Source organism: Nestor notabilis, unplaced genomic scaffold (genome assembly GCF_000696875.1).
Source record: "Nestor notabilis isolate BGI_N333 unplaced genomic scaffold, ASM69687v1 scaffold3605, whole genome shotgun sequence".
In the NCBI taxonomy this organism is placed as follows: Eukaryota; Metazoa; Chordata; class Aves; order Psittaciformes; family Psittacidae; genus Nestor; species Nestor notabilis.
In genome coordinates, this window is record NW_009927699.1 from 33,158 (window position 1) to 47,712 (window position 14,555).

The following is a 14,555-nucleotide window of genomic DNA, read 5'->3' on the forward strand; positions in this document are numbered from 1 at the left end:
TTCTGTCTTTTCTTCAGTCAAAATACAACTTGCCTAGAACCATGTGATTTAAGTATCTCAACGGAGAAATAATGTATTTTCACAAATAAAATGGAAAAAGTAATCTAGATTTAAGGTGTTTTAGGACTTGCTTGGCTGATCAATATAATCTTCTGGGGAAGACAGATAATCAGGTATATCCACTAACACGTATGTAGTGCTGTGTGATGCGTAATACCTGCTGTGAATGCAAAAATACTGTGTGCCCTTTTTGTGGAGGAAACTGTGCAGTAAGGGCAATAAGAAAACAACACAATAGCATAAAAAGTCATTAGGGATGCTCTGACTAGAAAAAGTACTAGCAACACCTTTAACTACACTGTGACTGGAAAAGGCACTAGGTAATGCTGTAGAAATAAAGAAGAAGAAGGAGGAATATTGTTTGGCTCAGAAATTTTGTAATGGAATAATGAGCTACTTCTCTTTGAGATCCAAAAGTAATCTGTCTTGGAAATAGTTAACTGTCTTGAAATTAATGATCTAAATCTATTGTCTAGTGGACACATTTTCATATCCTGGAATCACTTATACACTGTTGATAATGTCAGCAGTAAAGCTGGATAATCTAGGGAGCCTAAGAATTTTCCCTTGTTTACAGAGATAGTCCCAGGAAAGTTGTAATGTCTTCAGTGCTGCAGTTTTTCTGTAAATGTGTACAGGTTGTACAGACTCCAGGAGCTTTAAACCAGGCATCTTCTATGGAAAAAAAAATAAAAATCAACCTTTCTTAATAAAACTGTGTCATTGCCATGGTGTTTGATTTTAGAAATAGAGTAAGGCTTCTCCTCCTGTTACCAGCCCTTCAGCTTCTGAAGGAGATTTCAGGCTACTTTACTAAGAAGGGTAAATGGGAATGCTTATTTGGGGAGTAGGCAATTGTGTAGGTGGTTTTGAAATACTATCTACTGAAATACTTGAGAAAAAAGGTGATGTAGTTTGGCAGCTAAATATCTTGTTCACTGAAGGACACTTTACATAATATGCTGCAAATTGAAAGGAAAAAAGCTTGAACCCAAATCAATCCTATACAAACAAGACCCTTTCTTGTTTAGCTTGTATTATAACTTGCTGTCTTGGTGCTATCTGAAGCAGCATCAATGGGTCTTGCTACCATTTGGGAAACCTGTGTGTATTTCAGTCACACATTGTTCTTGCAGGATTTCCTTAGGCTAAGCTGCAGAAGTGAAAGAGCTCCATTTAAGAGAGTCTGTGAATAACTAGGAAATGAGCATCAAACTAGGCATTATCTGAAGATGTTTGTTAACATGCAGGATGTTCCTTAAGGCCTCTATCTTCAATGAGAAGAGTTTTTATACAGGATTGCTTTTTGAAAAAAGCAAGTTCTTTTGCATGCATGTCACTATAGGCCCTACTCAGGCAAAGAATGCTATTTGATGCTCTTGGCACATGTGTACCTCTCTAGTTTCCTTGGATATACTGCTATATGCAGCCTTATTTGGAAGAAGATTATACCTTTCCAGTAGTGAAAATGGGTACAATTTATGGCCTTGCATACTTGCCTATAAACTCGTTTTCTATTGTAAAGTTGTAACAATCATAAATCAGAGCAGGATTTCTACTGATGGATCTCTAAAGGGAAAAAAAATTGTGGAGAGAAGACTGCACTTTCATTAGATCAACTGTGACCCTTCCCTTGTCTTGATAAAATACTACATATTATATTGAGCTGAGAAAAAGGAAATACCTTTGTAAAGGCAGTAGGCTCTGCTTCCTAGGGAGTGCTTGGCAAAATGATTTTTTATTATAAAGTGGAATGACAAGAAGCTAGAGAAACAAGTTTTAGAAGGGTTCTAACTCAAAAGTACAGCTGTGGAGATAAATGAAACTGAAGTTTTCCTATCAAAATATAAGATTATGATGCAAAGTATAATCAGTTTATGTGTGTATATCAGGATTTATGTGTGTATGCCTGTGTGCTTGCATATATGAATGAAGAAGACAAATGATACATCTTTTCAGAACAGTGCTCTTACTTGAGGTGAGACCAAGCCATTAAGAAATCAGCGGCCTTGCCTGCAAAATTTATACCAATGAAACAAAATCCAGGTAATTATAGTAGTGTAATTTTCTGCAATATTGACAGTGTCTCAGAAACAGTTCAAGAGAGAAAAATTAACTTTAGACTGTGAAATCCTCAAACTATGAAAGCCATCCGCTAAAAGTAAAGAAGGCATAAAATATTACCTCGTTAATTCAAAGACAAAAGGGATCCATTCATACATTCAGTCTTGGGTTCTTTGTATAAACATTATCCTCATCTCTAGGGAAGCAAAGACTTAGAAGAATATACATGCTATATTCATGTTTATCTAATTAATTTATAGAGAGATGCCTAACTCAGCAGACAGTTTTTGTATATCAAAGTCAAAGGTCCTAACATATGTCAGCCTTCTTACACAGATGTTATTCATTTGATATCTAATAAATAATTTAACACTGGATTCAGCAAAGCTACACAGAATACAGATTTGGACTATTTAATATTTGGAAAGCAACTTATCTTTTACAAACAAATATAATTTAGATACAACAATGATTTTAATAATGCAAGGTGAGTTTGTTGACAAAATTCACTTTGGAGGCTATGTCAGTTTATGTTAATTCAGTGCAAAATCACACTAGGATAGCAAATACATTAACCATTTTCCACTTTGTGCCCATTGACTTGTAAATCTTGAATTATTAGCTTTTTACTTCTGATGGTTTTATCAGTTGCCTATTTTAGATGGAAAAAGATCTTTAAAAAGAAGTTAATACAGCATAAACTGTCCAGTTACAGAGTCTTCTCAGCTACTTTAAATTGGAAATGAAGCTGCCATGTACTGTATGTGAAGATACCTGCGGTTCAAAACCAATAGGAGTGTGGCTGAAGTGTGGCTACACCAGCACATGTGAACTAATTTCTCATCCTTTCCAAGTTGGAAACAATTAACTGTTTCTTTTCCATAAACCAATACTATCTGTTGTAATGTAATGAAACAAATACAATGCATCTGGAAAGAAAAGAATTATAATCAAATTAGTCCTTCCAATTAGAGAAAATGCTGGGCCTTTCCTTTGATTCAGAATTATAATAATCATTTGTAATCTGATTTAAAAGGGGCTTATGGTTGCATTCATAAAACTGAGAGACATTGGGATTGACATGACCTCTAAGGTATCTAAAGAGATTATAGGCCTACAGAGGTAAGAATATATCATTACGTCCTGAGCTGACAGCATTTTTTATTTCTACTGACCTTTGGTTGTATTAAGTCCAGTCATCAGAAAATAATTCCATTTCAAGCATCTGAGAATTATTATCAGGTTTTGCTGATTCAGGATTAAGTGTACCTCAGTGGCCAAAGAACTGATTAGGACGAGCTGTCCATTCGTTTATGGAGTTTGCGAAAAGAGTAAGGAGGAAAACATGTTTTAGCTGCATTCTTTCTGCGTAGAGCTTGAATTACTGATGTATGAATGTCATCTACAGCTCTGTTTTGTTACTGTGGTACAGACTAGCGTTCTAGACTCCACTTACTGACAGCTAGATTTACAAGACAAATTTACATTTCTACAAATTATATGGACACTTAAATCTAAACAGAAGTCATAAAATGCTTTTGTCGGTTTCTAGCAGATCTAAGTACCTAAATATCTAGTGCTACTAATGTACACTAATGTACAGAACCGTTTCAGACTTGACAGTGCCAAATGACAAAGTACGATCTGCCTAGCCCCCAGCAGAAGTCATAAACAAAGCTCTTCTCAGCTTTTTTCAAAGGACGGTGCTTACTCCTGTAGGTGCTTTTTTAAACGCACACTTAATCCTATACAAAACAATGACGAGCAGAGGGAGGAGCCCTCTTGCAAAAACAATGTCCCCTGTCAAGGGCTGTAGGTGCAAGAGCTCTGGTTTCGTTGTAGGCTGAAAGCACGCGCTCTCTCCTGGGAAGGCGGTTAATTGCCATGCGGTTGTATTTGATGGGGTGCTTTTGTATTGTGAGTCCTTCTGGAAATGTTTAACTTTGCATAAATAAATATTCACTGAGTCAGAGAGAGATTAATTCTATAGCCCAGTGGTCAGAACAGTCAAGATGGATAAAGGGACAGGTAATCACAGCTGCTTCTCTGGCTGCACTGCTTTCTGAACTCGGTTAATGCCACCAAACAGTACCACTGTCAGCTCAAGTCAGTGTAACCTCAGCTTTTCAATACGACGTTGCAGCTCAGGTAGATGTACCCTCGTTTTCCTTGCAGGGCACGGTTAATAGAGGGCATAATGGGTCCCAGTTTCGCCAGCAACTGAAAGAGTAGATGTGTGGTACTAAGAACAGAGGATTTTAAAATGGATTACTTTTAGAAACTGAACGTATTCTAAAAATATAGAAAAATCTTTGTTCTGATTTTTAATTGTTATGGATACGGGTGAATGAATGAACAGGATCTCTTTCAAACACCTGGGTGTAAGAGTGGTTCTTAAATATCACAGACAAAGGATCTTGCATCTTTCATGTCACAGCTTTTATTACACAGCCCCCACAAAGTGCTTGATAAGGGGACAAAATTTCTTAAAAGTCCCTCTATATTAGCTTGTAGGAAGAAGCCAGAGTGAGTAGATTCAAGGATTTGTAGCTCTGTTGACTGCTTATTCTCCGGCTGAAGTATGGTTTGACTGTTGGATTGGTGTACACTTATTCTGAATATTCATGCAGTTGCCAGGCTCTCCCATTCATTGCAGAATATTAGGAGAGTCATATAGCTCTACACATTCAGACTATACAGTCTGAGCATATTTAATTTGGCTTCAACACAACTGGGCTGACTACATTTCTCCAGTGGAATTAAGTTTGCATTTGATGCAGGGATCTAATGTTTTTCCCTAAGCAGATTTCGTACGAAGAAGCTATTTCTTCTTCCCTTAATTGACAGGTTAATTCTAAGGAGAGAGTCACAGCATAATACTTAAACTAAATATAATTTTATTTTTTTTTTAATGATAGTTGAATAGGAGAAAACCTGCTCTAAACTTTTCAAGGATTCTGCTTTTAACAATCACACAAACATCCATCACATTGAAAAAGTCCTGTGGACTATAGATATGAATGTAGATTTACAGTGTGTCTTAACAAATAGTAATATTAAATCTGATGGGCAATATAGGTTATAATCCAGAACATGATTAATCATGCTATTACAGATCTCTTTAGTTTAAAATACTGCTATTTGAGACCTCTTTCTTAAGCCTTGTTTCAGGTAAAGTCCTCTGCAGGACCATGGCCATATAGTCAACAGGTAATCGTATTTTGGTTATGGAGGAAGCAGGGCTCACTTCCCTTAAAGAGAGGCATCTATTCTCTCCATACCTATTCAGCCTTTTACTCTCCACCTGAGAACTGGTTTATGTTTATTAAGCAGTCTGGGTGTTTACCTAAGGAAGTTTTGACAAGATAGCTAAACTGGTCTACCTGCTGCTTCCAAAAGACAGGGTCCTGCTTTTTTGGTCCCCCCACAGTTCTAGGTGCGTGATTCCACTCTCATTCTTGCAATTGCTCTGTTTTTTGACTTCTTAGTGAGCCAGTTCACTTCATTATGCTGGCTGAAATTTATTCACTTTATTTTGTTGGTTCATTTTCTGTGGCTGGTGGAGTTCACAAATACAGGGAGTCAAATTAAGAGCTCACTGCTGCTGAAAGAAAAAGTCTGCATTACAACTTCTCTTTCTTTGCTGAGCCATGTGCCTGAGTGTTTAGTTTTTTCACCTTGGATGTAGTCAGCCTTCTTTCTGAGCTGACTAACTTCATTAAAATGGAATAAAATAAATTAGGAAAAAAAAAAGACACTGTCTATCTATTTAGTCAGTTAAATCTGTTAAAAAAAAAGTGTGACTGATCCAATAGATAATGCACAGCAGGAGACAGGTCCACAGGGCTAGGAATCAGAGAGTATTGAAGGTATCAAATGAAAGGATTAGAAGAGGAAGGGAGGGAGGGCAGCTGAAGAACTTCCCAGCAGAGAAAGTTAGATTGCTTCAAATTCCTGTGAAACTCCAGTCTTCAAGAGCTGAACCCTGAAACAGCTTGCCATCACATGAGCAGCAGAGGTTGAGGGGTATGCAGAGTAAAGGAGAGAAGGAAGGGGACTGTGAGATGTGAGGCTATCCTTACTGGTCCCGTTGATTAGTAGATCAGCTCAGTTGCCTTGTGTCAGCCCAGTAGTGCCCAGTGCCACACAGGATACCATTGATAAAAGAATCACCACAGTGGGGTTGTGGAGAAAGAGAGCAAGCAAAGATGGGTGGGGGGCATGACCTGAAAGGAAGGCAGTAAATACTAAGGAGTAAGGGAGGGCAGGAACTCATTAAATCTACTTTCTTGTCAAGTTAAATCTAACATGAAACCATGCCCTTGCAACAATAATCCCTTCTTCCCATTTATTCATGTTAGTCTCGAGCTTCTCTTACCAATGCATTCCTGTTCTGAGTTCCAACAGTGCACTTAGCACTTGTACAAGAGGTGTAATTCCTCCCCAGAAGAACTGAAATAATAGATTTCAGGCTTACAATGAACCTAATATTGGCAAGACACATCTATTGCTGTTCCATTAAAACGTGCCTATAAAACCCCAGAACTATTCTTTTACTTTCCACAGATTTTAGAGACAGAGTTGATCTGTGGAAACTAAGGTGTTAGTTTCATCTTCTACTATCAGGCATACCAACGTTTCTTTCTTTGGTGAACTCATGTAGACAGACTTGGCAGAATGAGTGTTTTTAAAGATATTTTAAATACTAAATATTTTCCCCAAGGAAAAAAAAAAAGGGGAAAAAAAAAGCAAACATTAGCCTAAGAGGGAACAGTATTGAAAAGGAATAACCAAAAGAAAGATGACAAGTGGGATGTCCAATAAAAGGTTGAGTAGTTGTGAGAGGAGAGTTAAGGAAAGATGTTCTATCTGAACTTTTCAGGTTTATTTTGCGTTATGCCTGTAAGGAGTGTCATGCTCACCTTTGGCCAAGTGATATATTAGGAATATTACTTGTGATAATTATTGCTGTCTGGTCTTATTGTAGCCTTGCAGAGTGGATCAGTAGGGAGAGCAAATCTGTGGACAGCTTTTGTTCTTGTAGTTGCGTTGGCATCAGCAATGACACTGACAAGCAGATAAGAGGTCCCCTCAGCCTTTCTTAATCAGACCTCTCTTGAGGAGATCACTTGTACTCAGAGTGCTGAATAGAAAAGAACCAAGAAAGTAAACAAATGTGTGCTATTACTGCACTTCAAGAAACTTGAGAATAAACCCAACCTTTGAGTTCAAACTTTTCATAAGATGTAGAAGTCATTTATCTTTTTGCTGAAGAAAAGCAGATGTTGGAAGGAAAACACACATGAGAAGACATAGAAACTGTGGTGAAGGCTGTATTTTTTCTTTTAGCAGTCTCTTTAGTTTTTCTTACTTGTCCAGGGTGTTGTGAGTAGTCTTAACAGAACAGAGCCATTAAAAAATTATATGATGGTATATTTTTGAAGGAAATGTCAAGTAAAATAAAAGGTTTGAGAAGAGGGCAGTAGAAACAAAAGGCAGCATCAACAGAAAAAAAATCCAAACCAAACCCAAACCAAAACAGAAGCCACAGAACTCTTCACAATGTAACCATTCAAAAAATCCCTCATAATTTCTACTTAGTTTGACATGTTTGTGTGGTGAGAATCTGTTCCTGGTGTGAATTCCAGAAGATAAGGATATTTTGAATGTTGACATATTTCTTTCAAACACTGACACTGAAGACAAATTACTGTCAGACTGTTGATAGCTGGGTATGCAAAGCTTACGTGCCTTCAGTAAGGGAAAACCATTTTGCTGAAAAGTTATTTCTGTTATGTTCAGCAGAACAATTCCACCTGCTCCATACAGAAAGATTTAATTTCTTGTAGATCTCCGACTGCAGCTGAAATCAGAGGAACTTGTAATCATCATTTGTAATTGATTTGGGCTATAAGGTTATACACTTTAGGAATCATAATTCTCTAGGTACCCTGCTGCCTCTGAATTCAGTGGGAGTTTGTCACTGAAGCCACCTGTCTTTTTAAGAAAATAGTAGTTTTAATCAATACCTACTACATCTGTAATGAATCCTGACTCCTCTGAAGTCAGTAGTAGCTGTGCTGGACCCTGGATCACTTGTATCAACAACTGAAAATGGTGCTTATAATCTACATCTTTATATATATGTAGATACAGTTATGTTAAAAATATATACAAATAAAGACAAAGTATGCGTATAGTCAGCTGTTATAAGAACATGTTTTAAGAAACAATAAGCATAGCATTGTTTTACTCTATGTCCTGTTAGAACTAAAATGGTGGGAAGATAGTAACAGAGGTGATGTTAAAACAACTTATCTTTAAACTTCATCCTGTTAAAGATTTTCAGAGAAAATTAAAAGAGTGGCAGAAAATTTCTTGCCTAGAGAGAAAAAATCATAAGAAATCTGTGTCTTCTCTGTAAGAAATAATCCCAGTGCTCATGTAATTTCAATTGAGACATGATTTATGGCTGTGAAAAAGAGTCTGTAAAAGTGCTTTCAAAACATAAAGTGAGGGAGTGGCATCCTTTGAGCAAAAACTCTGGTGCTATATCTGCTTAAGTGTTTCCTAAGTTTCAGCACTATGAGAATATGAGAATACTCCATTGTTAAGGGATTTTGGAGGCATGCCTGGATCAAGGAAGTGCTTCCTCGTCATGCTGTTTCCTTTCCCAAACAATGTAAAAAATGGCCTTTTCAACCAAACATCTAGAGTTGGTCACTTTGTACATTGTCCAACTAGAGCTCAACCATCGTAAGATAAACCATTCACTTGTATGAATGACTTCATGTTATTACTGCTACTTCCTTTTTATTTTCATGGTGATTTTGTTTTGATTTATATATATATGCATAGAAGTTCAAGCCCCTGTATAATGATTGTGTCATAAGATTAGCCAAGAAAAGACAAGGAACTCCACCTTACTCACTGCCCTCTATAGCCTGCATACATTAGCTCCAACACCCACATTACCACCCCTCATCTTTTCACATGCTATTCTAATGTGGACTCTGTACAACCTGATTAGACAGAGTAAAAATATACCGTACAAATAATGGATTATAGTGTCATTTTATCCCACTGCTTTAAGTATTCTAACTTTACTTGCAAACGGCATTTCAGAGGAAGCAAAAGTAAGTTCATGTACATGTTCTGTTCTTGGTTTAGCTTTGCATGATCCAAAGGATTTCTAACTAATCTTAAACACTCAAAACGTGTGCATTATAGTATTAGGCGAATATTTGTGGTTTAGTCCAGCATTGCTGTTAGCACTTCCTAACAACCATGGCAAAAGACTTAGTGCCTGAATTCTGTGGAAAGAATCTTTGTAAATACATTATAAATCTTTAAATTACCATGTAACATTTTTAACTGGTTTGTAAGCAATACGCACATTTGTTTTCTGTTCTGTATCTTGAGTTGCATGTTTAAAATTACTTGGGCACAGCTATTACTTTACCACTCTTGGGGAAAGGCTGAGACTATGCCTTGAATATGACTTGAAGAATGTCGTTATGATCGTTCTGCATACTAGAGAGGAATAATTTGGAAAAATATTTGGAAAGTCTTTTCAAAAACTTTGGAAAGTTCTTTATCTATGTGGACTTGTCCTATGTATAAATTACAATATTAGGTCTATTCACCTTTGTTACTGAATTTACACTTTGAGAAATGCATTTACTGGGACTACCTCTGACTCACAAAGATGTAAAAGTCATAGCCTCGAGAAAAATCAGCTTAAAGGTGATTTTGTTTTAAAAGGGAATAAATTCGTATTTTTTACCAACATGGTATATTTGGAATAGCTCAGTGGCTTTAGAAGAAGCTCTCAGAGGTAAAAGGACAGAACTGGATTTGTAATTTCTTACTATGTTTCTTCATGACAACTTCATTGAATTTGCAAGTATTTGCTTTGTAAACAGTACAAATACATGTTATATTAATATTTAGATAAAGTTATTTTAAAAAAATACATTTTGCTAGTGTTCCTTGCTGGAGCAAAACCCTAATGATCTTGCAACTCCTTTTTAACAAGTTCTTCTGTCCAGTTTCATTAATTCTACTGAAAACAATGACCGTTTCATACAATTAATGTAGGTCTCATCCCTCTGGGCCACGGGTTATGTTTTGATTTTGCTAATTTATTTTTTAAGCAAATGCTTTCTGTTGCTTGGTTAGTGTCTTTTAGTGGTCTTTGGCAGTAACATGGACTGCTGAGTTTATTCTGTTTTACTCTTTCCTGCTAACTCTCTGCTTGAGGTAACAGTTGGCTGAGTGAAGAATAATGGGAATAATCTAAGTTAATGCTAAAGGGCTCTAAACATTTCCTCTACAAATAAGCAACAGTGTGTTGATAGCCAATACGTTATTTTATAAGTGCAATTAAATCACAGTGATTGATTGGGCTAGGTGAAAATCAGAATCATTTAGGACAACAAATTCTTCATGGGGAAAGCCTCACTAAATTAAGAAAACACACAAATGAACAACAGAAATAAACCACTTAAGAAGTTCTGCCCCCATACCATGGTTTCCTGATTTCTCAACTCTTTATGAGGAACAACTTGATGAAAGTGAGACCTTTTGTTTCTTGAGAATGCATCTTTTCTGTTGTTAATTTATGTTGAGTGAAGATACACACTAGAGGTAACTAAGCTAGAAGTTTAATTGCTAAAAGAGGGTACCTGCTTCCTCTTCCTTTTATCTCACTCTTCTCTCCCTGTGCCTGCCTCCAGCTTACAGGGTCTTGCACTTCTGTAGTGCTTGTTGGGTTCAATTCACTAAATTGAGAGATTCCCTACCCCCCACCCCGTCAGATTAGTTTTGTGTTGGTTCAGCAACTGGATCAGCTGAACATAGAATCAGATGACTGCTACTGTCATTGCGAAGGAAAGCACACAGGATGTAACCAAGGTTGCAGTCTCCTTACGGGGCAGGGAAGTTGAAAACTGAAAGGTCTTATATTTATGAAAAGATCTAAAATAAACCATACAATTTAATATACAGTTCAGTACAGAAGTTCATGCTTCACAAAATCTCTAGGGTGCTGTACTCCTAGCACATTCTTTCTGGGTAATATCATTGCAGTACCCATATTGCTTATTCCAGTTCTGTGTGACTAGTTGTCATGCTTTAAGCCCAGCTCTAAAACACAGCACTGCACCAGCTACTAAGAAGGAGAAGAAAATGACTGCTACAAGTGAATCCAAGACACTAGTAGGTTTTTTTTCTTTTCTTTTTGCCTTCCAAACTGTTAATTATTTCTAAATCAGTAACAGTTGTTTGTTTCTTTTTTTTTTTAATATAGGAACATACAAGTATTCTCCATGGCTCTGTCCTCTTGGGTATTCATTTCTTTTGAATGCACTCTACTAGCAGCATAGGACTAACTTAAGACAAGACTTCAACAATTATTGGAAATTCTAGTGTGGCTGATTCTTGGTTTAAAAAAAAAAAAAGAAAAAGATGAGAACTGGTACACATCCTGGATTTTTCAAAAAAATGTTAAGATTATATATCTTAAGATAATCTGGATGTAGACAGGATAGGGAAAGCTCTATAGAGAAAAAACTTATCTTTCACAGAGCAGATACACCAATAACCTAATTTCTAGTCCAAATACAACATCAAATAGGAGAATGGCTTTGATTCAACTACTTTTGATTACTGTTAACATGTGAAACTAAATTTGGAAGTACAGTGAAAGGCAGAAGAAATGTAGGATTGATTTGATATTCATGGCATGAAAGTTAGTCACAGGAAGTAATTTTAGTTACATTCCTAAGAGGCTGTAAATTTTAGCAATTGCTTAAATAGACTGGTTTTCATTTAATGTTTTGCCCTCAAAAAGTTTCTGTTTAAAGTGATAGTTTAAGTCATTCTAAAGATAATGATGTTAACGAATTACTTAGAACTCACAGGTGTCAACTGAATAATCCATACGTACTGAAATTAATTTTCCTGGTTTTCATACAAGAGCCATCAATTCTCAAAGAAATTATTGTGCATTGAGAATTGTAAATAAAAGCATTGAGAAGGACATTTAACCAGAAATAAAAATACCACTCAAAGTAACTTTTTGTCATATACTTTTATTCACCTTGAACAGAAAGTTTTGCAAACCATCAGTTACTGAGAATGGGGGATAAAAAACCTAGCATATAACAGAAAAGGCTTTGGTTATAAGTGCCATTTCTACAGCAGAGTTAAGCTATTGTAAACCAAACATCTTGTAGTAAGATAAAAATACACAGCCAACTTTTTAAGAATTTAACAGCAACATTGAAAACATTTACATATTAACAACAGAGAAATATTTTCTAAACTTTTAACACTCACTTTGCTACAATCCAGAAGTGTTTAGTTCACGTATCTATACATACAAACAAGCACTAAAACTTTTGTGAACTAACCACTTGTCCACAGGACCTGCCTAGACAGTTTGTCATCAATATGAAAGGGGTTTTTTTATATATATAAATAAGTCAATTAAACTTCACAGAGACTAAAAGAAACAAAATAAAATTCCAACTGTAAATAAATCTGTACATTATGGTCAGTCTTATTTTTCTGAAATCTTGCACAACTTTTAAGTGTCTATTTATAAAATGATGGCAAGGAGCAGCGTTAGCTGGAATGGAAACTTGAAGACTCAGACTCTGTAGAAACAGAAGAATGTCCCCCACGTTTGCTTTTTGAAAGAATCTTGAGGCTTGATCCTCTGCTAACTGATGTCAAGGCATTTTGTGCTGATGTTTTGAATTTGGCACCCAGGAAGGCATACAGAATTGGATTCAGGCAACAGTGGAAGAATGCCAGGGCTTCGGTAATGGAGATCCATTTATGCACTATTGTCTCCAAGCTGCAACGGTGTCTGATGACTCCTAGCAAGATGAACGTGTCGATGCTGATGCCAATATAATATGGCAGCCAGCAGGCAAAGAAGGCGAGAATGAGGATAACCGTTGTCTTCAAGGCTTTGCGCTTCTGGTGGCCTTTCGAGTGTGACAGCTTAGATATTATGATACAGTAGCAAGTCAGGATTATCAGACCGGGCAAGACAAGTCCTACCAAGATATGCTGAAATCTGAAAGAAATCAGCCAGTTTTCATGAGGGTACATGCGATCACATAGATATTTTCCTTCTACTTCACTAGTACTGGCAAAAATTATATCAGGCACTGTCAAAAGCACAGCTGGTAGCCATACACCCACATACACCACCTTCTCAGCCAACAGCTTTCGTGGTCGTTGGCTGTTGGTAGCATGGACTATTGCCAGGTAACGATCTAAACTTATAAAAGCCAAAATCAAGACACTGCTATAGAGATTGACTGTGTAAATTACATGAACCGCCTTACACAGCACATTCCCAAAGTACCAGCTGATGGCTGCATCCACAGACCAGAATGGCAAGGTGATGACGAAAAGGAGGTCAGCCACAGAGAGGTGCAGCCTGTATTTATCAGTCATGCTTCTTTGTTTCTTCTGGTAGCCCATAACGACAATAACCAATCCATTTCCGATTATTCCAGTTAGGAAGATGATGGAATAGATTGTTGGCAAGAAGATCCGGTTGAAATCGGCATTCTCATGCTGAAAGCAGGGCTCTCCGTAGTCTCCATAGTCACCTGAACCAACCTCATCCGTGCCATTATCAGAAAACTCAATTATTAACCCAGAGGACAGCTAAAATATAAGAAAATAAAAAATATATTAGATGTTAGCTCCTTTGCAAAAGCATACTCTATATGACAGTATGTTTCCTGAGAAGTCTCTATCATCATTAGGCAAACTTTTTGAAAACCAGATGGAAAACCACAATTTATATATATATACACACACACATATTTAACATATACAGCAAATAAGAAGTTAAAAAACTCCCTTTGTCGTTCTCTAAGGAGCAAGATCTTGTAACTAAGGACAGAAGATGACATGGAAAAGACAAGTAATGGCTACTCCCAGAAATATTGTTTCTGGACAGTTCAGTGCTCTAAGCAGACACATACTACAAATGGAAAAGCCCAGAAGTGCCAGATGCAAGAGGTTAGTCTGCACAGAATATTACCCAGGATGTTTAACTCTTACAAGAGAGAGCTATAAAAAACATTAGTGAGAAATAAGTGCTGCTGCTCCAAAGCCTCTTCTCATTAAGGCGATGGGATCAAGAAAAAAATGGATAAGGTACCCTTGGCTGATGTAATAAAGGATAAATAATAGCAAGAACTCCCTGCTGAGAAGCAGTTGACAGCTTCACACATAGAGACAGAAAAAAAAAGGCCTCAAAGCCCATAAAGAAAAGAGAGGTGACCCTAGGCAGGGGAGCTCAAAATCCCATGGAGGGCCATCCCGATGGGCGCGTTGCCCGCCCTTTGCGGTGCGGAGCAGGGGCGGAGCGGGCTTAACTAAGTACGGCAGTGGAAAAA

General features: G+C 37.0%; 1 protein-coding gene across 1 annotated transcript; it reads right to left on the reverse strand.

Annotated features, from left to right (window-relative positions):
* Positions 1-12,212: 12,212 nt before the first annotated feature.
* CXCR4 (chemokine (C-X-C motif) receptor 4) lies at positions 12,213-13,815 on the reverse strand (the record flags this gene model as incomplete). The annotated part of the gene is made up of 1 exon (XM_010014151.1): positions 12,213-13,815. A coding segment is annotated over one exon (1,062 nt), but the record flags the coding sequence as incomplete, so codon positions are not given.
* Between the last annotated feature and the right edge of the window lie 740 nt (positions 13,816-14,555).